Source organism: Ambystoma mexicanum, chromosome 13, assembly GCF_040938575.1.
Source record: "Ambystoma mexicanum isolate Mex_15411 chromosome 13, UKY_AmexF1_1, whole genome shotgun sequence".
In the NCBI taxonomy this organism is placed as follows: domain Eukaryota; kingdom Metazoa; phylum Chordata; class Amphibia; order Caudata; family Ambystomatidae; genus Ambystoma; species Ambystoma mexicanum.
The window spans coordinates 373,640,136-373,664,948 of NC_090938.1; the positions used below are offsets into that span (position 1 = coordinate 373,640,136).

The 24,813-nt window shown below is 44.5% G+C and overlaps 1 protein-coding gene across 8 annotated transcripts in view; it reads left to right on the forward strand.

Annotated features, from left to right (window-relative positions):
* The window catches only part of CHD8 (chromodomain helicase DNA binding protein 8), a 1,687,145-nt gene that overhangs the window by 1,308,420 nt on the left and 353,912 nt on the right, over positions 1–24,813 (forward strand). For all 8 annotated transcript variants that reach the window (XM_069633907.1, XM_069633913.1, XM_069633911.1 and 5 more), the window contains one exon: positions 2,448–2,593. In XM_069633907.1, coding sequence (XP_069490008.1) covers positions 2,448–2,593 — 146 coding nt within the window. The remainder of the gene's footprint in view (positions 1–2,447; positions 2,594–24,813) is intronic.

A 24,813-nucleotide genomic window follows, 5' to 3' on the forward strand; every position in this document is an offset into this window, starting at 1 on the left:
GGGGATGTCACCCCCACGTGGATCTCTTTGCCACCTGCACAACAAGAAGTGCCCCCAGTATGCATCCTGTCAAGGTCAGGGCCCCGGCTCGCTGGCTGGCGCGTTTCACCTCCAGTAGACAGGCATGAAAGCCTATACCTTTCCGCCCACTCCCCTGATCCACAGGGTAATTTGCAAAATCAAGGATTCTCGCTGACTCCTCATTATTCTAATAGCTTCATGGTGGCCGGCCAGGCTATGGTTCTCTGAGCTTTTTAGCCTCTCGGAGGTGCCCCCGATTCACCTTCTGACGGGCCCAGCACATCTACTGACGCAGCAGGGGGGGGCAGAGTCCTCCACCCTGCCCCAGGGAAACTCGCCCTCACAGTGTAGTACCTGAGCAGGTAACGCTTCGGCACCTTAGCCTCTCACAGGCCAACCTGGAGATCATACAGGGCGCCAGGAGCAAAGCCACCAGGGTCCAGTACAGGAGTAAATGGACCAGATTCTGCCACTTTGCAGACTCCAAGGGTATTGACCCCTTGGTGTGCACTTTGGACGGTGTGCTCTCCTTCTGAGTTCACCTCGCTACCGCACATACCTTGCAGCCATTGGGTCTTACCGGATCCCAGAGGAGGGTATTTTCTCCTCCTCCAACCCTATAGTCAAGAAACATCCGACAGGTCTTACTAGGCTCTACCCGCCCGTCAAGAGACCCCAATCCTTGTGGGACCTCAACATACTCTTGGGCGCCCTCGTGCACAAACCATTTGAGCCAATGGCGTTTGTGGACATCAGGCTGGTCACCATCAAGACGGCCTTACTAGTCGGTTTTACCTCGGCTTGCAGAGTCAGCGAGATCCAGGCGCTGGTCGCCTCTGAACCATATACCACCTTTCAGAAGGACGAGGTAGTCATGCAGACGCGCCTGGCATTTCTGCCAAAGGTTCCGTCGGCGTTCCACTTGAACGAGGAAATAGTCCTTCCTACGTTTTTCCCCGATTCCCAAGGACGAAGCACAGAGTGCTGCACTGCCTGGATGTCAGGCATGACCTAAAATTCTACCCGGACAGGATGAAGGCTTCTGCAAGTCGGACGCACTGTTTGTCACTTTCAGGGGCTCAAGACCAGGCTATTCAGGCCTCTAAGGCTTCCCTTTCCCGCTGGATGGTCTCTGCCATCAAAGAAGCATACAAGGGCCAGCCCAAGCCACTCCCAGCAAACATGCATGCCCATGCAGTCAGGGCCAAGGCAACGGCCATCGCATTCTAGCGCCATGTCCCTTATCTAATCATAAGCAGGGCAGCCACTTGCGCCTCTTCCTCGGCTTTCTGTAAGCATTACTGTTTGGATGCCGGCTCTAGATCTGATGCGGCCTTCGGACAGGCGGTTCTCAGGAACCTATTTGCTTTGATCTCCTCTCCACCCTGGGGCTACATTCAGTTGTATTCGCCCATACAGTATGGAGGAAAGGGGACGGGACGTAAGAGTAATTAGAAGTTACTCACCGTAGTGACTAAAGTACTCTTAGTCCATAGTCCCCTTTTCTCCATACGTCCCACCAACCTCCCCCCTAATAATACTGGTGTCATTAGGCAATGTTAAATCTATTGTCGACACGTCAATGGGGACTGAGGTGTGGCGCCGGAGGGCAGAGTCAGGGCAGCGCATGCTCCCTGGGCCTCACCCCCGCGCGCCTCTAAATTTAAAGGGGATGGTTTTTTCTGGTGAAAAAGGTTCCGTCTCCCGTCCCTTGGAAGGGACGCCCATGCAGTATGGAGGAAAGGGGACTATGGACTAAGAGTACGTTCGTCACTACGGTGAGTAATTTATCATTCTTAATCCTATTGTTGGTATAGAGCAGTGAGGATTAGAGCGAAGACTATACATTATAGTAGTGACCCTTGTACTTTTAATCCATAGTTCTTTCCTCCCATACCAAGTCCTCTCCATCCCAACTGTGTTTGGGCATGCTGGACTTTGGTATAGGTAGATAACAAAGGACTGTAAACCGCAATGTATATGTTCATGAGAGGGGGTGGGGTGAGGAGGGGATGGAGGGGGGGGGTGGCTGTAGGATGCAAAATCCCAGTCTTCAAATGTATTGGAGACCTAGAGACCTCTATGACCTGCACTGCTGTGCTGGACCCCTTGCATCAGGAATGTTATATTACTATGGCAGACAGAACTGCAGACTTTGAGTACAAAAATCTTTAATATAACTAACTTGTATTTTCTTTGTTAGTAACTGAACGGCCATGAACAGTCTTGTGTGTCTGCATTTGTTGTATATGATGTTTAATAAAACGATAACCATCCCCCTTTTCTGTTATTCTTTTTCTTTCAACTTGATGTGCTGTTTCTCTACCAGGCCAACTCGATCTTGCCTTTTTGTTTTCCAAACCGCCTCCTCGCCTGTTCTCCAAAAAGCTTTCACTTTCTGGGCTTTCCTTTTTACTCTTCACCAGATGAAAGTGTGCCGCATCCCATCTTGTACGACGAAGAGAGCCTTCTATCCTTGAATATGTCCCAGGATGGGTTCCCAATTACGGGTGGTGAGCAATCAGCTCCAGACTCGCTACAGGAAAGGCACCGCATCTCAGAGTGGCCCAAGGTAAGATTGAATGGGATTGGTGTGGGAACAGACAGCAAGACATAACAAGTGAAGCTGGCATTGACAATTATCCCTTTTTGCTTGTGCTTAAATGGTGTGATCTGTCTTTCTGGGACATGTGAATTTCTTTAGATTCACATGATATACATATTTTGCCATCTTGTAGTATGTCAGGAGTATTATGGTTTAGTAAGTGTTGACTGGGGTGTTCTGGTCACACTATCTGCATTGTTACTCATACTGCTCCTCGGTACCTATGCCCTCTGATTGTGTTTTGTCCACTGTTGGTACAGTCACAGGAGTGGAGTGAAAAGTAAATCCTAAGATGTCTGGTGTAGCAGGAGGACACGGACCAGAAGACATCATTTACTACCGGAGTTTGTACTTTAATTAAAGAAAAAGCCTTACTGGCGCTATTGCTTATATGGAAGCTCCCAACCTACTAACAATATGACCATATACGACAATATTCCTTAAACATATAAAGCTGGAGCTCTAACCTCTAAACTGGCCCTACCACTTAGAAAAACAACTCAAAAGGGGAAACGGGCAATATAGGTTGCCCTCAGTGGTGTTTACTCTGCCGTCACCCAGTGTTTCTAGGAATCCCTCCTAATATTATTGTCCACAAAAATGTAATAAGAGGCAGGTCGCCTGACTTTTAGTTCCTGGCCATCTTGTCAAAGTTCCAAATAAAGAAAAAAAGGTTTTTCTTCAAGAATGTAACATAACATTTTAAAGTTCCAGAAAATATCAATTCTCTTAGTGGTTATAGGTGAAGGCATATCTCTGCTTTAACTCCACCAACTATGTGGGTCTCTCCCCACGAGATTCCTATTTTGCTTGATTCTGATTTCCCCTTGGGATGATTCCTTGTTGATTAACAGGCCCTCCTTATCCCCTTGGGTCACTTTGTTCCCACTTTCACACTTGTTTCATAGGGGTATGTGTATTCCATCTTAATATTTCTGTTGTTTTTGGTGTGCAGTTTTGAGCTGTTTGGCTGATTCCAAGACTCTGGTTTATTGGGCCCCCGTAGCCACTCGTCTTGTGTCTCCTTCTCTAGACCTCGTTGTCCCTTGTAAGGAATCTGGATACTTAGTTGTTAGGCAAAGTTTGAATGCAGTACCCTCTAGCAACACTACAAACAACTATGACTACAGGTATAGACAACCCAACCTTTGTTATAAGCTTGTACTACAGTTTTGGTATCGTGTTTTGCAGCCAGGCTTATCTCAAGAGGGGAAATGTGAGCTGTAGTGGAGTTATACAAAGATTAAAAGTTACAGGTATTCAAATAAACTCTTACACTCACGGTTTCTTGCATAAAAAATGTATTTTTCAGTCAGTTATAAAGCCTTCTTTAGATGGGAGCAATAGAATAGAAACACAAATATACTTCAATACTGTACACTTTGAGTTTCTGAATCAGACAAGGCCCTTATGGGATGGCCCACAGATACAACCTACACCCACAGGTGACTTCACTAACAAGGGTGCTGGGGACATTAATACCTTACTGTTGGTATCAGAATACTATTTAAAAGTTGGTAAAAGGCCAAGGTTATTAGAACACAAAAGACCACAAATATTCTCAAGAAGTGCAGATACTTTGAGTTCACTACAAGAGTCATTCAATTCAATAGGCTAAGCCAAAGTCAATGGGCAAAAGTCTTGGATAGGCTAAAGCACTTCTGGTAAGCAATGGAGAAGTCTTTGCACAAGTTCTTAGGAATCTTTGATGAAAAGAAGAATCAAATTGAGGGCCACCAGCTGATTAGACTTGAGTTGTGGAAGTTACAAGCACTTCTACAGTAAGAGGTAAGTTCTCCTAGAATTGTTTTACAGTACCTTGGTGCAGAAGAAAAGATGCAGCTGATGACTTTTGTTCCTGTGCAGCTCTGCAGATCTCACTGTACCTGGGCCTCGGTTGTGGGGACAAGAGGGAGGACGTTGGGGGGACAAGAGGGAGGACGTTGGGGGACTCCTGCAATGCACCAGCACTGTCAAAATTGGCAATCGACAAACTTTACTTTCAGTTGCTGTTTCGCGTTTCAGCTCCTTGTGGTACAGCAAATAGCAACAATCGTGGTTCCTAGCTGTCAAGGTGGACTGTCCTCACTTCTGGGGTCCCGAACTCAGGCTTGGTCAGTCCTGCTTCGTGGGAGTCCGGAAGATCTTCCAAAAGCTTTAGGCCAGCTTAAAAGTAACGCACAAAATCTGGTGTCCCTCTCCCTGGCTATTCGGTTTCCTGCAGCAACTCTGAGGAAATTCAACCAGCTCCGAGATTGGTGTCCAGGTGGCTTACTTTGGAGTTGATTGGTCCCACCAACTCAAAGGGAGAAGTCGTCCTTGCACCAGTTTCTCTGTCGATGCGAACTTGGCAAGTAGTCACTGCAGCAGGGCTTCAGCGGGCAAACCAACAGTCCAGGAGTTGCAACAGGCGTTCTCTTCAAGCTCTTCTTCGGTTCCTTAGTCCAGTGGTCGACTCTGCCTTCCAAGCCAAAAGACTCGCCTTTTTTCAGTTCTCTCCCATTCATTCTAGCCTAGCTGTCACTCACCCAGTAGGGTGGCTGTCCTTGCCGGGCAGTCAGCCAGCCAATCACCGCAGAGTACATTTGGGTCTCCTAGCAGACTAAGCACAGGGCGTTTCGGGCACCTCCCTCACTGGCAAAAAAAGACGGCACCATTTTAGCAAAGGTGGCTGGATGCCATTTTGAAAAAGATGCCTCCCGCGGTTACTTTACCGGGGCCGCGAACGGTCGCGGTAAATGCAACCTAAGGTAGTTCAAAACAAAACCACTGCTATCAGCCAGTCAATTGAGGAAATGGTAACACAAAAAATGTTACATGAGCGTTTAGACACAGGGGATACTAAGCAACCCTTCCAGCACTCTATTGTAAGCTAGGTTGTGATGGCTCTAGCAAGTACAATGGTAAGTAAAGTCAATTTCACTTTGCTGCTCTGGTAAACAGTAGTTGATCCCAGAGAAGGTATTTACACCTTGGGAAATCTGGAAGACTTCCCTGCACTGAAGGTGCTTTGTTGCACAATTGTAAAAGATGATGCCTATGGAGTTGGTTAGACTCCATAACCAAAAAGAAACTGTGTATAAAATCACTGTAAAATACATGACCGAGTTTGTAAAAAAGGGTCTCACTCTCTCCAGGATAAAAAAAAAATCAAGTCCTCAAAATGCTGCAAAGTTGCTCGGGGTCTCTAAGGTGGAGGGAATTAGCACTTGAGAATTCTCCCTAACATTTGTTCCTTCTCCCGTTCTCACAGTGTCTGTGCCCCTGTTAGGGAGAATTCTCATAAATGGTTAATATCCCTTACCTACTGAGTCCCTCAGCAGCTTTGCTGGATTTCTAGGATTTATTTTTTCACCTGGTAAGATTGTGAGCCTTTTTTTCCCCACTCTTGTGTTTTGCTATGTGTATTTTACTTTCTGTGTGATCTTGGGCACTGGAGCCTCACCTACTCCATGTGCACCACTTTTTGTGTGTTACACAGCACCTTGAGTGCAGTGACACAGGGTTGTCTTTGAGACTGCCCCCTGACTCCATTTTTCTGGGGCTGACTACTGTCCCCCAGAAACGGGTAAAGTTGCCATTAACTTTATATAGTCACTTTAAACCACAGACCCAGTACACCCCATCTTACATGGAGTATTGGAAAGGGTTAACTCTTATCCCGCTTTGTCTGTGCTTCTTGGAGCCTTGTTTTGCTCCCTTAACATTAAGACTTGGCTGGTGGCAGTGGTATCTACCCTAACTTTTCTACCGCGATTACCTTATATAAACGTGGTATTGTTCCAGGCTATTATATTAGCCTTGAACATAAACCTGCTTGTCCAAATACATTTTATTTTGGTTCTGACTGGGTTTATTTGCCATTTCTTTTTGTTAGTCTTTCTTGTGGTTTATTCTGCGCGCCAAACCGGGGATGACTCCTTTGTTTGCTGTCTTTTCACTGTCTTTTCGCAGGCTTCTGCACAGAAGCCCTCCTTAAGGCGCCGGATAGTCTAGGTAGGCAGGATGTGAGGGAGGGATCTTCGGACCCCTGCCCTGGGTTCCCTTGGTAACCCAAGTCGCACTCTTATCTGATTGGCTAAGGGAGAAAAATAATAAGGGAAGCCTGATTAGTGTCTATGGCCCTCCAGGCAATTCTATAATGTGATAAAGAGAAATGGGCCAACTAGACTAGAGATGACAGCTTACTGTTATTTGGATCATAATAGCTTTCTGTTGTACAAATACACGCCAGGTTATAAAAAAATGATATAAAACAATGGTATTCATATCAAATTTAGCTCCATATACCCAAACACATCCCTCCATTTTTATCTCATTCATAACTTCTCCATGCATTCATCATATTCGCAAAAACAAAGAAGTGATCTATTATTCATATCACGATAGCAGGTCAAACGAATGTCAATTACAGACTCAATTATTTTACTCTCTATTCAGGGGGTAGGAAAAATGTTGTCAACATGTTACGGTTGAGTTCTCTTGGCGAGGGTAAACGTTCCCCTGTTGCAATAAATTTGTATTCAACCTTCAGGACAGGAGAGCAATCACCAATTCCGCGTTGCCTCTTCGTAAAAAAGAACAGTGGGGGGGGGGGTGGCAAGGGAGCCTTGAATCTAAAAAATAATAAAAATAGGAATAAATAATTTATTTCAACATGTCATCTCGGTAATTTCACAACCCTTTACCGGGTAAGGTATACTGCTGTCTGATTTGACAGTATTAGACCTGCTCACCTGCTCCGAGTCTTTCAGGGGCTTGCGAACCAGTAAGATGGAGTGGATCCTGACGTGAATGCTCCCATTTGTGGCGTAACTTGAAAAGTCCAACCCTAAGTTGATTGCGGCCTAGTGCCCAAAAGTTCTGAAATAGTTTTAAGTTGGGGAAAGGGTCCTGTGGATGTGAAGATTGGTCCAGAAGAATGTCCAAGGAGTTTACTGGTGAATAAAATGCTTTTCAATAGTTTGCACAGCTTTAGGAACATGTGTTACCAAATCCAAAGGTTGTTATTTTTTTTTTGTAACAATTAGTTTGTATTCAAACTTCAATTACAATGAACATTTCAACTTTTCACACAGAATAGCACAAAGCTACAATCAAAACATTACTTGACATCATCGTGAGCATCAATAACATCTGGAGGCTAGGACATTTTGTCTTTCAGGTTATTTTTCAAGAAATCTCATACTGCACATGTGAGAGGTACATTATTACTGGACAGCATCCAATACCACCATTTGTCCATGTCCCCGTCCACTGGAGCAAAAGTTCCAAGGTGACGGTTTCTTGTCTGCTTTAGTTTGACACTCTGTGATCAGATGTTTCACTGATTCAACTGATTGTTCACAGAACCTGCATAGGTTATTGTTGATGTTAGTATCTCTTCGCCTCCATTGAATCTCCTTTGTTTTATATACGTTTAACCGAAGTCTCATAAATTGGTTGAGATGTTTCCTTGAAGGAAATTTTTGGAGATATCTGGGGAGTCGATCTAAACTATTAGCTGATGGCCCCAAATCAATCGCCGAAATCAAGAGGTTTCTTTGTTCCAAGTTTTGTATCCAATTCCATTTTCTTAGTTTCTGTTTAGCGATTTGAGGCATTGCTATAAACGTTTCCCATTTTATATCTGCATATTCAAGGATCAGTTTTAATCTAGTGATCCATTTTAACAGAATACCACAATATTGTTTTGGACAGGGTGCTGAGAGAATTTGGTATGCAAGGGCCTGATCTTCTAAAGACATCTTCCGTAGCATAGCCAGCGATTTCCAAACAACTATGCTGTACATGGATTCCAATCCTAGTTCATGCCTTATGGAAATCATTGAGACGCCCTTTGGAAGCTTAAGAATGCGTCTCCAAAACAATCCTTCGAGGGTTGAACACAGATGGTAATTTAAATTCCAGCCAGCCTCAGCGCCAAATGTGTTCGAAGGAATCACCTTTTGAGTATAAAAAATTAATACGGGTTTCAGAGTGAATTTCCCGTATTCAGCGTGAAGCTTTGCCCCTTGCAGCGAAAGTCACCATACGTTGATTTAAATCGGACGTCCATTCATGTTCTCTAATTGAAGCATTAAATTGGATGCCTAAATATCGAACCATTGGAACATGTTGTATGTGCACATCGGCAAGTTTCCATCCACAGTTTTTAATTATTCTTTTGGAAGAGTTTCCAATTGACATAATCTTTGTCTTCTCTACATTAATTTGGAAGGAATTGTCATTTAAATACTTTTCTAGAGCCAATAAGACTCTTTTGAAGGCCAAATGGTGTTGAGTCCATTAAGACAATATCATCAGCATATATTATCCAGCTGATGATATGGTTATTTATCTTTGGAGGAAAGCATCGTACCTGGAGAAAAGCATCTGAGACACCTGATATGAATAGTTTGAAAAGAAGGGCAGCCAAGGGGCATCCCTGTTTGACTCCCTTGTTGGTCATTATCTCATCAGTGAGCTCACTGGCCTTGTTTATTCGCACTCTGATTGAAGTTTCTTTATGAAGGGCCATTATTGGCTGCAATAATTCAAGCGGACAAGACCAATTCTTCAATTTTTCCCACAGTTTTAATCGGTCAAGTGAATCGAACGCTTGTTTCATGTCTATGAATACGATATAATTTTTGCCATGTTATAAGGCTTCTCTTCTAATTTCAGCAGATTCAATATAGTCGAGTTCAATTCTGTTCCAACACCCTTGGTGAAACCAGTCTGACGTATATCGAAATAACCCGAAATAGTGGCCCACTTTGAAAGCTTCAGCTGTAAGAAAGTTGCGAATATCTTACCAACAATGTCCAAGAGGGCAATGGGGCGATAATTTGTCGGATCATCCCGACTGCTCTTTTTGAAAATAGAAACTATGATGGCAGAGTTCCAAGATTCATGGATCAACTTTGTAATAGCCATCACTCGAAACAAGTGATAAATAAAAGTTGCCCCTTGCTCGTTGTTTGCTTTTAGCATCACATTTGTGAGGCCATCGGGTCCAGCGGCTCGAGAGTTTTTTAGATGTTTAATTGCTGTTATTATGTCCTCTCTCGATTCAATTACGTCCCAAGAATGAATGGGTGTGGGCATTTCATCAATCTTTCAGTTTCCATTGGTGTTAAAGACCTTTGCAAAGTGTTGTTGCCAACTAGCCTTTTATATACCATGATGAGTCTTTGCTTTCTGGAAGACAGCTTTGTTGTTTATTATATTCCATAGTTCTTTTGTCTGTTGACTAATGATTAACTTTAGGATTCGCTCTCCACGCTCTTGATCTCTCATAGTTGTAAAACATTTCAACCAGTTGCGGTACTTCATCTTAAGGTGTTTCATTTGTGCTGGCTTATTTGGATCTGAGCCTTTTTTTTAGTTTTCTCAGATCTCGTTTCAATTGTTTTTTTCTTTAAGACACCACACTAAATTTGTATTTCTTTATATATGTGCAGCTGTTTGGATTGTTAGAATTGCTTTGGAAGTCTGCCAGCAGAGCAGTATAGTTTAATTTGTCTTTTACCGCAATTGCTTCCGAAGACATCTTTTCATTTAGCATCCCCATTTGTTTACTATTTATTTAAAGTCTGTTGCCTCTTTGATTTACTTCCACAGGATGAGTGAATAATTCCACATGGGTTGTCGAAAACGCCTTCAAGGTTAATTCTAGCAGGTTATGATGGCTAAGCGTTGATTTCAAGATCTTCAAATGCACGATCTCATTCGACATTGTATTTGAAGCCCAGAAGTAATCAATGATTTTTTTTACTGCCATCACGCTACCATGTATAACTCGGAGGACTATCTACTTTTATTCGACCATTCAACATCTGACAATTTCTTGCAATCATTGCTGCTTGAAATTGATAGCCTCTGCAGGAGGTGTTTGATGCTTATGTTTTTTCATAATCCTATGGTCATCAAACCACAAAAAATTCAAGCCACCGCACAAGATCACTTTTAGCTTTAAGTACAGTTCCATACTATTGTCAATCAGTTTTGTTATCGATTGTATGAAATTACATGAAGAGATCATCGCTGTATTCCAATATGTGTTAATCAGAAACCGGTATTTAGGTGTTGTGCTAAATCCAATTTTATGCTGCAGAATTGTTCCCTGCACAAACAAATTCGGGGAAAAGAACTGCAGAATTTCCCAGCCGTTTGCATCGTTTATCATAGTCGATGGCCCAGAAAAGGGCTGACCAAACTGATTTTTCCCAGCTGGATTCAGAATCGTGGAATATCCATCCCTTGGGGGCACCTCCCGCAACCACGCCTCCTGGAGACATACTGCAAAATCATTTTCCAAGGATACTTCAAAATTCTGAAACAGATGTCAGAAACCTCTAGTGTTCCATGATAATAGCACATTTACTTCATCTCTGATGGTTTGCTATAGCTAAGCTCTTTGTAAAGAATTATGTGAAACAAATTTAAGGGGCGCTTTTTGACCAGCATCTGTTCTCTCCTTTATATTAAATTGTTTCCTAAGAGCTTCTCGTCTCTGCTCGTGGGTTTGCTCACGGTCTTCTAGCACTCCTTTTACGCTTGCTTCTTCGATTTGTTTAGATTCTAATGTCAAATCGAAACCATACGCCAGCAGTTTGTCTTTTGCTGTGAATAATGTATTTTCGACTGCCTGGGAGTTTATGTGCAGTTAGACCTTATCCAATGAGTCTTCATTGATCTATTCAACAATGGCTATATCGTTTGAGATTATAGTTCTTAGAGATGGAAAATTATGCAGCAGACACATCACATTTCTACGATTTAAACTGACTGCATTCTCATCCGAGAAAATATTCTCTAGCCTAATTCTCCAATACTTGTGAACCTGTGTCGGTTGTGAAGTCAGTGGCTCTTTTAATTTTGTTAACTTTTGTTTTTTCCATTGAGCCGCCGTCATCTTGGGATTTAGCTTTGTTGAGATCAATGTTTTTTTTTTATCACTAACAACGTCTATCATCTGTTTATGGCTTACTGCTTTCTCACATGGAAGACTTGAAGTCGCACTCATTGCTGCATTGTTTGAAAGACCAACTCTAGCTTTTTGGACTTGGTGGGTTTGTTTCACGCCTCGAGTGTTCTTCATAGCAGGACTTGAGATTTCATCATCCTGAGCTGGCAGCATCAATTCATCAGATTCCACAGAATATGTGGATAGGTCACATAAATCAGTGACACTTAAGTCATTCTCATCTGAACCAGAGTCAGACTCGATTCTTCGTCTTTTGTTTGGATTTGCTTTTTCCGCAACATTTAGTTTAGGAATTGCTTTCGTCATTAGTTCAATTGATTTCACGATTTTGGGGTCACCCTGCTGAACATTATGTGGACAGCGAGAAAAGAGACCGAGATTTTGCGGAGTCGACTGATTCCTAACAAACTGTTTGGTTTTTATTCGAGATTTACTCGTATTTGATTTCCTCTTGTTCAAAATGTGTTTATTGATAGGGGCTTTTGTGTTCTTTTCACACCGCTTGATCTGAAGTGTAGGTTCAAAGGTTCAATCAGTTTTGCAGACCCCGTAAAGATACCAAAAGTATTTAAACATCCTTTTGGGGGGGGGGGGTAACAACAACTTAATTTATTTTCTGTTCTTTCGCAGGCACAGCAATCTGTGATTTATTAGATCGTAATGGGTTGCTAGTTGAAAGTTGAACTTCACTTAAGTGAGTGCTTTCAGAAGAGTCTTCAACAATTGCTGCAACTTTTGGATCGGATGTATCAATAGCCGTGCTACTTGCTTCAGTAATTTGGTGTGTACCATTTCTCTTGTCATGAGCGATATTACTCCTGGGTGGATTATTTTTTCCACCTGACATTACGTTTTTTTTATATTTACACCTTGTCTTTCTGAAAGCTGTGGATGTCTCATTTGGCGCGCAATCGTTGGCCGCCAGGCTCACTGGTATAGAGTGCCGACACCACTTCATTAGTTCCAGAATAGCTTCCATTTGGTCAGTTTTATCCATATGGTCTCATCACAAGATCGCCTAGCCGATTTTGCCATTGAAAGGAGATCTCGGCTTCACGTTCAACTCTTACTAATAAGTGAGTATTGTTTACTTCAAGTGACAAAACTTTAGTTATCAAGTTATGCAGCAGGGCATTTCGGTCCTTTACAGTTTCACTTAGCATTTCATAAAGCTTGATAAATGGTATCAGGGCTAGCGATGTAGCAGGTAATACATTGTTATGAATCTGTATCCCGGCTGCAACTGATAAGTTCTCTTTATTAAGAGTTTCTGACTCAAGGTCCTGGCTGGATGGTTTGTCCTGTTGACTTGAGCGCCATTCATTTATTGAAGGTTGTTGAACTGGTTTTGAATTTCGACAGTATCGCAGGTTTCCAATTTGCTCCTTTATGGAGCTGGGGTTAGGATTTGCCGTCGGGGTATTGACCATATTTTGCTGACCCTGCACTTCTTTTTGATAAGGTGTGCTAGTCCAGGATTTGAAAGTATCGTTCTTTGATTTTTGAAGAGACTTCACTTCTTTCTCACTATTAGAGGGTGGATTTTCTTTGGTGATGATCCTACTTTGTGCGGCCTTTGTGAAGCTGTTGATCAGTTTGTTTTTCACAGTTTGATAATCGGCAGTCAGCCGCTCCATCACCTGCGCTTCTCGCCTAGCCAAATCCACTCTAAGGCTTTTTTTACAAGCATTTGTCGGCATAGAGGGCTGAAATGCAGAGATTTGTAATGGACGTGTTCCATCCCTACTGGACGAATCTGACTCAACTCCAAAGGTCGTGCTTTCAGCAACAGCTCTTCTAACTGGAGGGTCAGATATGATTACTTTGTTGTTCACAGTAGATCCGTTGTCAGTTCTGATTTGATTTTGGAAAGGTTTGTCTTTTACCATTGCTGGTATTGTAGATAAGCGCCCTCCTGGACTTGCTGTTAAAACACTCAATCGAATGGACGGATAGAATAAATGACCATCTGCATTCAGCGTTGTTTTTTGCTAATAGTTATTGGAGGAACAAAGGAGAAGTTTGTCTGGTCTCCTATTCCATTAGGTAGTTTTAGAGCCAAGAGTTCAACGTCAGTTACATCAAAAGGTGATAAAGACGCGGTGTCAATTTCCACCATCACACATGACTCCGATGTCAGAGCTCCAGTGATCCCAGTAACGACTGTGTGCTTATCAGTTTGGGGTAGCAGTAGATTACATTCCGCCTCTAAGTGTCATTATCAGCTTTGGAAGACACCTTTATTTGCGAAATCTGAGTCATGCAATCAGCCGTATCACACATTTCAGTTTCTGCGATACACACATCAGCTAACGTCTGGGCAGCAATTGACTGTGCAGCGATTGTTTCTGCTCCTTCATTTAAATTTGACGCCGCGCTCTCCGGCTTTGTGCACATTTCATTTGCCGATACTAGATTTAGCATGTTCGGCGCGTGCACGTCGGCCAGCAACACAGCGGCTGTTTGTACTGAGACATTTGTTACTGTTTTAACCTCGCCGCCAGCACCAGTTAATACCGGACTGGAGGTAATCTAACATCAACAGATTGATCTGGGAGAAGGGAGGAAGGAGGGAAGCACAAGAGCAGGGGAAAAGGAAAAGGACAAAAGAAGGGATGGAAAGTGTTGATGGAGACATTTTCTACTGACGCGGCAGGCTCGTTTGTAACAGACGATTCGCCGCAGTTGCGAGCGTTAAATGTCGTTTGACAAGTTTGTGGACGTGTCAGTTACCATGTTTGTCTCTTACCAACTACCAGCAGCAAGCTGTTTCTTCTGCTGCTTTCGGCGGCAAAGACGGACTGGAGGCAGACTGGACTCTGCACCGGACTCTGCGCCATGCTCCGCGCGCTGGAAGGTTTTTGAAGGCAGAGCCAATAGTAATATAAAGAGGACTGATCCCGTGGTGCAGCTCCTCAGAACACAGAGTACAGAGCACAGGAAACAGCAATACTGGAGGCAGACTGGACTCTGCACCGGACTCCGCCAACTCCAAAGGTTACAAAACAAATCAAAGCGCTTCACAAACTTTTAAAGGGTGGAGATAGGGGCACCACTAAGTGTTGTTAATACTCACAACCCGTACTCCGGTTTTTGCTCAGACTTGGCAGGTTTAAGGAGGGTCATAAGAGGTAGGTTTTCCCACCTTTGCTTTCAGTTGAAGCTGCCCAGGAGCTGCAGCTGCAAGCTAACTTTGGTCAGGTTCAGAAGCTGTGTGCCACTCCTTCCAGTGGAATAATGCAGCATGCACCGATGCAGGACTCTTCAAGGTACTCGACGAGATGGAGGAAAGGTGGTTCCTGCGTCATCCACCGCTGCACGGTGACAGCGACTGACTCAGTAATATCGGTCATAAGAATCCTTCTAGTTCCAGATCCTTTGATGCTGGGATGACATAACTTCACAGGAAGATGAGTTATGGGACTAGCTGGAGACCGCTGAAGTTCTGGATGAAAATGCGTCTCTCACTCTCTCTCTCACATACTTTTACATACACACACTTACTTCCCCCACCCCCCTGTGGTTGAATCAGGGGTCCACTGTGAGTGAAACTCATGTATACACTCCAAACATCCTGTAGCCAGTTTGACGATTGGGACCAGCCAGACCGCGCACACTTCCTGGCTTCCTACACACATGGCCTGCACTAGCTCACGAAAAGCATCGCTTTCCCGGGCAAATGCATGACCATAAAAGGATTTTCCTGGCAAGGCAAGAAGAAGGCCAAAGAACAAGCAAAAAACATTGTGGCACAAGCATGCTGGGACAATAACCACAGTTGGTAGCCAAGCGCAGTAAACGCAAAGGAGCTAACTAAAAATACAGTACATATTATAAAAATATACCTGCTTCCACCAGCCAGGCACATTTAAAAGTAACCAAAAATTCTTTGAGTGCGAGTCTAGGGGGATACAAAAGTATCCCCACTGCACTGCATTGGAAGAAGCATTGTGCAACATATAAAAAATTAACCAAAACCGATAACATGTCTAATGAAAAAGGGAAACTTGGTTTCCCAGTACTGACAGTCTGGAGGACTGGTCAGTTTTCCCATAGCAAGTGAGCAAAAAGCCAGTGAACTGAAGCTGAAGGCTTCACTTCAGTGTAAAATGTCAAGACAAGGTGTAAAAACGAAAGCATAAGGTTTGGGGGTCTATAGAATATAGATAGGTAAGGTTTCTCTTTTTAGCAACTTTCTAACGGGGGTCAGCATTGCCTTGAGCCAACTGTTCCAATGCACTTTCTACAGTATTCGGTGTTCCTCGGCTGACAGTCATCTCTGGTATTTCCACATATGCAGACAAGTTCTGTGTTGTAGGGTTTTACCTACCGTGATGGGAGGCAATTTCCCCTGGTGGGGAGTCGCACCCATTGAGCTCCTGCTTTCCCAAACCCTTCTGGAGTGTTTAGCTTAGCTGGCCCACCTCCCTAGCCTCAAAGTGGGTGACGACCCTCCCCCCCCCACCCCCCCAAGGAAGAAGGAACAAAACCTCCAGATTCGTCACAGATCAGTGAAGAGTTGGAAATAGCAAGGATCGAAATTAAGATTGGATGAGCAGCAGCTAAAATCAGCTCCTGGGTGTCCAGCATTATTAACTTGTCACCAGAAGCTACCACTGGGGAACGAGTAGCTAATATATAGCATTCCGCAAAACTAACTTCCACATGAATCTCATTTTGTCCATTATCTATGGACCCTTATGCTTTAAATGTTGTATAGATGTGCCCTAATATATTTATAGATAGTTCTATCACAGAGTTAATGTCACATGGGTGTTTGGGAGCCAAAACTAGCTGCTGGTAGCGTTATTTGGGACAGGTTGTATATAAGAGAATGACTGAAATAAAGCATATCACTTTTCAATCACTGTCTCCCATTATCGACCACATGTATGGAGCGCACACCTTTTAAATTCTGCCCAAAATGCAATAGCTGCTTTCCATTGCTCAATATTGTTTGAGTCCGTAATAAGTGTCTATACAGAGATCACAAAGAGGACCCTTGTGCCATGTGTAAAAGGTTACTCCTAAGACTTTTAAGACATGCAAGTCAAGCTAGGCAGCATATGCCATTTAGGTCAAAATGTGTCATCGTAGAGAAAGCAAAGAGGCTTATGAGGTCCAATCATCAAGAGAAGGGAGCACTTCTGAACCTGAAGAGAGTCACGCCCAACTCCAAAACATGGAGCCGCAAAGGATACGTTGCAGCTGCCACCATCCCTGTAGGTGCCACAAGACAGGAAGACAAGACTATCCACAAGACAGGAAGCAGAACCACACCTTTGTCACAGAGAAAAAAGTATACAGTTCAGCCATTCTTGAAGCAGAATACCGACACTGCCTTAATTTAGAGTTTACTGAAAAAAAGTTGTGCTGTGGCCAAAGTATGCACGAGTGCTTCAGTAGGCCCTAAAGAAATGACTCTGAGCAAACGCATCAATCGCTAAGATTTAGAAGGCACATTGCGCAGAAAAAACAAGACTTGCATCAGTCGTTGAAAAATTACATTAAAAAAGATGCTGAAAGACAAAACCGCATCAAATGAGCAATGTAGAAACGCGGAAGTCGGAGCATGGTGGCCATACATGCTTAAAAGCGAATTGATGAAACACACATGCAGGCACAGACTATATGCCTTGTGCACAGTAGTTGCGGAGAAGAGATGCCAAAACAGAGCCACGGTAAAGATCACAAGAGAAAAAACATAGAAAGCTACGGGCATGCAACTGAGGCGCCACATTTGGTGGCACCAATTTCTATTTTTCATACAACAATGTTTCATATAACTCAAGAATTTAAAAGGCCAGTAGAAAAAGTATAGCACAGCTACAAAAAAGTGTGTTCTACAGAGCGCCTCTATTGGGAAGGCTATGGAAGAGGGGGAGGCGGAATATGAAGCAGGAAATCAGGAAGACCTACATTCATGGTTGGGAGTAAACTTTAGTTCTCCAGCATGGGGTTTGGCATGGATTCACATGCCCATGAATATTCCCTGTCGGGCCCGGAATCCTCGGTAAAAGAAAAAAAGTTTCACTTTTACTTACAAACTATTTCTCCTCTAAACCAATCACTGAACTCTGGGTCGTACTGACCCAAGCCAATGGCAGCCCTCTCCCTAAGCCCCCTCCTCTGGCAGCCATCTTCAGATTTTTACCGCACGTTCAAGTGTTGGGAGTCCTCTTTGCTCTGTGAGCTAATCTATGTTTTCATGCTTTTTTGTTCAGCCCGTGTGATCTTTTGTTCCTTCGGCTGACAAGCGGGACCCCTCAAGGGCAAGAATCGTCAAGTTTTCATAGAAGATTCCAGAAGGCCATCGGGCCTACTCCGGACCATGTCGGAGAAGAGAGGGAAGCTTCCTTTTCAAACTCTGCTCCAGCTGCTGAATGTATTTGTAGAGGACAAACACCTCCAGTTCCTCTGTCTCCATCCGGATCACAGGGAAGCAGATTGCGAAATCTGCCTCTGGTTCTCCAAGCGAACTGTGAAGGATAATCACAGTAGGCTGGCAGCGTGGCTCAGCCGCTGTCCTGTACGGCAAGCAGGGGCGTGCCTCACCCAGGACTGGCCGGTCCGAGGAATGGGATTCTAAGTCCTTTGAGGACGCTCCATCCGTGGGGGCCCAAGACGAGGCCGAGCACCATGAGCCTGATTCTGTAGGGGTCTCGGCGCAAGCGGGTTCCGCGACTGGCAGGGCACGCTCATCTTCACCATCTGCCTCAGAAAAAGGTGTCCGACGTGCCCAGGCGGCCCAGGTGATGACTATCGAGTTGGTGGCAGACCCCTCTCGAAGGCCAAAGGGGCTGACCCGGTCAAGGTAGCCCAGCAGTGCCCAGAGTAGCTCTAACCCTGAGGCGGGAGACCTCGGCCAAACCGGTGGAGAAGACACCAGAGAAGAGGATGCATCCCTAAACCCACCAAAGTCGACCGCTCAGGATGCAAAAAGAGATTTGGGGGGGGGGGGGTCCTCAACCGTACTCCAGGGCACCGATATTTCTTCCTCGGACGAGGAGGACCAGGTGTCCGTTCACCCGTTCCAGGAGGACGTGGAGAACCGACGGCAACTGTCACGCTCACCAGGGTCTCTGCGGGAGCAATGGATTCCTCTGGTCTCTTCCTCTTGTTACCCCTGGGCTGGGAAGCTGACCGCCAAGAGAAAGTGTTTAGAGGGTTTTCTGTGAAGAAGGTACTCCAACCCTCCCTCTGCCCTCCCTGTGATCCAAGTGCAGTGTATACCCTTGCGTTGGGCGTGGCTTGCCTTTTGGTTTAGTGTGGCGCGCTCTCCATCTGGCATCTGCAGGGGCGCAGTAGTCTGGGGTGTTAGGCAGAATTATATGCAGTACCCTTTGGGAACACTACAGACAATTAAGACCACAAGTCGTGACAGTACAATTTCACCTTTGGTACAAGCCTGTGGTAGCAGTAGCGGAGCAGCCAGACTTATCTCAAGAGTAAGTGAGCAGTCCAAATAGTTACACAAAGGACAGCAATTACTATGATTCAGGCAAACACTGACTTAAGGTTTCTAAGTAAAAGAATATATATTTATTTACTCAACAGTTGTATAACATTTCTATATTCTAAGCAAGTTAAAAATCACAATCATAAATGCACCACACCACTTCCCTTAAATTCCAGCCAAGTTAAGCTCACAAAATGAAGTGGGAGCAAAATGGCACGCCAGCAATTTAAAAGGGAGGGAAAGAAAGTTATTAGAAATTAGGCAAAACCAACAGGTAAGTACTCGGGGCAGTGGAACAAGAGAGACTAAAGTGAGAAGATCAGCTAGAAAAGGCTGAGGGTCAAAGTCAATGGGTGAAATGTCTTTTGCTCAAGATCACACGGTTCAGGGTAGTTCGCGTTAAAGTTTGTGGCACAGATTCCAGGACGAGGTTGGTTGGTAGAAAAGTTAGTTCAAAGAGAAGAGGAGGACAAGCACTCCTATTGGAGAAAGATTTCAAACACTTTACCCGCGGCTGAACGAAATGGACAACCAGGTTTGCACAGTACCTTAGAACGGAGTAGGGAGCTGTAGCTGAGGCAGACGTTCCCGGTGGTTCCTGCAGGCTCACGGTTCCTGAAGCGACTGTCGGACTGACATGAAGTAGGAAGACTGGAGGGTCCTGCGCCACCCAGGAAAGAAACCGTGAGCCTGCAGGAATGTTCTCTCTTCAAATTACAATAAAGGTGTTAAGATCTTCCCCAATCTGTGGAGTGACCATAGTGTCCTGAAAGTGGACTTCAATATATTTTATCAATAAGACACTTAAAGGGGACTTAGTCAACCTGTGAATAGCGGGACAGGGTAAAGGGATTCAGTGGAATGGAACTCCATGGTTTCGCTCCCTATGAATTTGAACATTTCTTGTGCGACCTGTTTGATGAGGCTACCCCTAAATTTAGGCTAGGTGCCGCTATACACAAACCTATTTTTGATTAACAGCTAGCCTTCGAGAGAGCCTCCATGCATCAACATTTTAGATCTATTCGCAGCTCTGGCTGCGACCAACCACAAAAAAAATCAGAATTAAATCACTAAAAGAAAAGTATAAAAATTATTGTAGATCTAGAAAGGCAGGAATGCTGCAAAGGGATGCTGAAATGATGCTGCATACTCTGGTCAAGAGAGACTTAAGAGCATTCTGGGCACTGATCAATGACCAAGACCTCACAGTAATTGTTAGCCAATTGAACGCGGTCTCTGAAGCTCAATGGGTAGATTCCTTCTATGATCTCTATGGGGAACCCCCTGGGGGTTAGACAAAGATCTTTAGTGATCTATACTCCATCGGTGTCAAAGATTAGCTGCCTATCATTGAATATGAGGTGTTGAGGCTTATTAAAAAGCTAAATCTTCCCAGGCGACAGGACCGAATGGCCTGACCAATAACACTTTCAAGGACTACCCTATTGCCTGGGCGCAGATCCTCACCTTGCTATTTAAGAATATTATAAAAAGTGGTGCAGTTCAAAGTACTTGGCAAACCGCTTATGTAGTCCCCATCTATAAACGTAGTGAAGAGAGATCAGGCTAGAAACTGTAGACCGATTGCATTAATCGATGCCGATTGTAAAATGTTTGCATCTATTCTGCTATTGCATTTGAATGAGTGGATGTCCAGCTCCCATCGATTAAACAAACTCCAGATGGGGTTCAGAGTAGGTCACTCCACGATTCTGAATGGATTGGTAATGAGGGCATTTCAGGATAATCCATGGGTAAGTTATGGTGGCGAAATCTATGTAGCGTCAATCGATTAATTGACAGCCTTTGATCGTGTTATTCAGAACCACCTGTGGGCTAAATTGGCAAAGTTGAGGTTGCCAGGTCGTCTTTTGAAGCTTATGGCACTTTACGATAATGCAGGAATCTGTTAGGCTTAACCTGGAGGGGAACTTGTCTCGCCCCTGCCTTTTTAATTTATATGTATCAGACATATTTGGCAGAAGTGGGCCTGTTAACCCCGAAATTGGGAGAACTGCATATCCCCCGGTTGCCATATGCGGATGACTTTGGTTATATGTCATTATAACAAAACATTTTATAATGAATGCACCTATAATGAAAACTATTTTAAAAAATTGTGTGTGTGGTAACTGTCAGTAGGTAAGGGAAATCGGCCATTTATGAGAATTCTCCCTGAGTCCCTCAGCAGCTTTGCTGGATTTCTAGGATTTATTTTTTTCCACCTAGTAAGAGTGTGAGCCTTTTTCCACTCTTACATGTGTTTTGCTATGTGTATTTCTACTTTCTGTGTGATCTTGGGCACTGGAGCCTCACCTACTCCATGTGCACCACTTTGTGTGTGTTACACAGCACCTTGAGTGCAGTGACACAGGGTTGTCTTTGAGACTGCCCCCTGACTCAATTTTTCTGGGGCTGACTACTGTCCCCCAGAAACGGGTAAAGTTGCTATTAACTTCATATAGTCACTTTAAACCACACACCCAGTACACCCCATCTTACATGGAGTATTGGAAAGGGTTAACCCTTAACCCGCTTTGTCTGCGCTTCTTGGAGCCTTGTTTCGCTCCCTTAACATTAAGACTTGGCTGGTGGCAGTGGTATCTGCCCTAAACGTGGTATTGGTTCAGGCTATTATATTAGCCTCGAACATAAACCCGCTTGACCAAATACATTTTATTTTGGTTCCATCTGGGTTTGTTCGCCATTTCTTTTTGTTAAAGTTTTTCTCGTGTTTTTCTCTGCGCACCAAACCGGGGTTGACTCCTTTGTTCGCTGTCTTTACGCGGGCTTCTGCACAGAAGCCCTCCTTAAGGCGCCTGATAGTCTGGGTAGGCAGGATGTGAGGGAGGGATCTTCGGACCCCTGCCATGGGTTCCCTTGGTAAGCCAAGTCACACTCTTGTCTGATTGGCTAAGGGGACTGGCCTTGCCAGGCCAGCCACCCTGCTGTGTGATTGACAGCCAGGCTGTATGAATGGGGGAAAACTGCATAAAAAGCAGGTCTCGGACTGGAAGAGTAGAGTCGCCACTGGAGCGAAAGAACCAATGAGGAACTGGAAGAAGAGGACCCCTACCACGACTGAACCGCCCGGTGAAGCCCTGCTGCAGGTCCGAATCGCCAGAATCCGACGACAGAAGATCCTCCAAAAAAATTCTTCCCTTGAGCTGGTGGGACCAACCAGTTTGTCCTAACTACAAGCCAGGACCCCTCCTCTGGTTCTGGTCCAATTTGCTATACAGAGCTACAGTGGGCCGGATAGCCAGAAAGATCGAACCCTGCTTGGGTTTTAAGGAGCGCACCTTTTATTTGTTTTACTCTGCTGCTGGCTTCTTCCCTGGGTGGCGCAGGACCCTCCAATCTTCCTACTTCGTGTCAGTCTGACAGTCGCTTCAGGAACCGTGAGCCTGCAGGAACAACCAGGAACGTCTGCCTCAGTTAGAGCTCCCTCTCCATTTTAAGGTACTGTGCAAATCCAGTTGTCCGTTTCAGTTGGCCGCGGTGAAAGTGTTTGAAATCTTTCTCCAATCCGAGGGCTTGTCCTTTTCTTCTCTTTGAACTAACTTTTCTACCAACCAACCTCGTCCGGAATCTGTGCCACAAACTTTACTGCAAACTACCCTGAACTGTGTGATCTTGAGCAAAAGACTTTTGACCCATTGACATTGGCCCTAAGCCTTTCTAGCTGATCTCCTCACTGTAGTCTCTCTTGTTCATTTGCCCTGAGTACTTGTTGGTTTTGCCTAATTTATAATAGCTTTCTTTCGCTCCTGTTTAAATTGCTGGAGTGTCATTTTGCTCCCACTTTATTTTGTGAGCTTAACTTGTCTGGAATTTAAGGGAAGGGAAGTGGTGTGGTGTATTTATGATTGTGATTTTTAACTTGCTTAGAATAGTGAAATGTTATACAACTGTTGAGTAAATAAATATATATTCGAATGGATTGTGTCCTCCCATGTATTGCTCATTTTATGATATTAGTTATCACCAGCTTCGCTGCTTCGGAAATCTTTTTTCGGCAGAGGGTGCTGTGCTCGAGATCGTGGCGTCGATTGTCCCTCGCCGGGCTCCGTTCCATGTAGACATCACTGTTGGTATAAATAGCTCGAGCTGCACCCGTTGGCTTCAGTTCTGTTTTTCCGATTGCTTCACTCTCGAACGGCGTGCTTTGAGATTTTTCTGTCAGAAAATGTCATCATCTACTGGTTCTACACCCAAGACGGGGCTTAAGAAGTGTATCGACTGCGGTTCGAAGATGTCAATCACCGATCCTCACCGCATTCGTCTTTGGTGCCTGGTTTCAGATCATCGAACCGGTGACTGTGGCTCCTGTCAGTCGATGACGGAGAAGGCCCTCTGTGAGAGGAAAGGTAAACTAGTGGTGGGGCGGGAGGCTTCGAAGGCCACTTCGAAGGCTTCGTCAAAAAGACATAAAAAATCATCCGATTCAAAAGAATCGGAACGTCACAAAAAACACTGAGATCCTGATCTCGTAGTGGATCGAGGCGATCTTCATCTTCTAAAAAAGTTAAAAGGAGACATAGATCTCCTTCATCATCATCCGATACATCGACCGAATTGGTTCGATGCCCTACTAAATCGGATTCCCCAAGAAAATGGGAGGATTTTAGAAGAAAAATGATGGAGGTCTTTAAGAATGCGGCCTCGACCCCCCCCTCAAAGAAACCCCAAAAGAGCCAGACCCCAGTTGCTCCATTGGACGACACAGGGAAGTCGGAAACTACTGCGGTAAGACTCAGTAGTATGGGTGAAACCCATTAAACTCGAGTCAACAAGTCGTCGAGGAATCCTCGAGAGTCGAGTGTTTCACCGACACCGAATAAAAAGCAGAAGTTGTTGAAAACATTCGCAACTTTGTCGACGTCATTGGCGCTGACAGCTTCTATATGAAAGCCTAAAACGTCTGACGCTTTTGTCGAAGTCTTCATCGGGGTCGTCAAAGATTCCTTCGACACCTTCGAAGAATCCTTCCATTCCTTCGAAGAAAACTCAGGAGGAGGAAGAGAGAAGATTTACGCCATTACCAAAATCAGACTTTAAGTCTATGTCTTCAATTTCTGAAGAAACTGTCTGAGGATGAGGAAATCTCTCCCTTTGGAGTGCAATATGGCACTAAACAAGTTCCAGAGGAACTTATAGACCCAGAATCTAAAATGAGAGATCTGTGCGATATTCTGCTAGTGGCATTGACACATCACCTGAATTAGTTTGCAAGACCTGACCCTGCAGAACATGCAGATTCAGGGTACAGGAGTTTAATGAACAGAGTGGTAGAATTGATGGGCTGGGTAGAGCCTCACCCACTTTTGAACAGGGCGATATGACAGACATAATTTTTCGGGGCCCCCAGAAGGATCCAGTTCTCCCCTTCCATAGGGCGCTTCAGAGAACAGTGGAAAAGAATTGGGAAACCCCTGACAACATTGCTGCGGTAAACAGCAATTTTCCTAAGAAGTATAGAACTTCTACTTCTGATCCCGAGTAGCTGAATAGACATCCCACTCCAGAAAGTCTGGTTATTCAGGCTGCAACTACTTTGAGACAAACTGCATATCCAACCACACCTCCGGATAGGGAGGATAAGAAGGATGATGCTCGGGCCCGTAAAGTTTTTACTTTCGGTAGCATGGCCTTAAAGTCAACCTATGCCAGGTTCGCACATACCCTGTGGGAATGCATTTCGGCGGCGGCTGAACATATTTCGGAAGGCGAGGAAAGGGAAGGCTTCCTGAA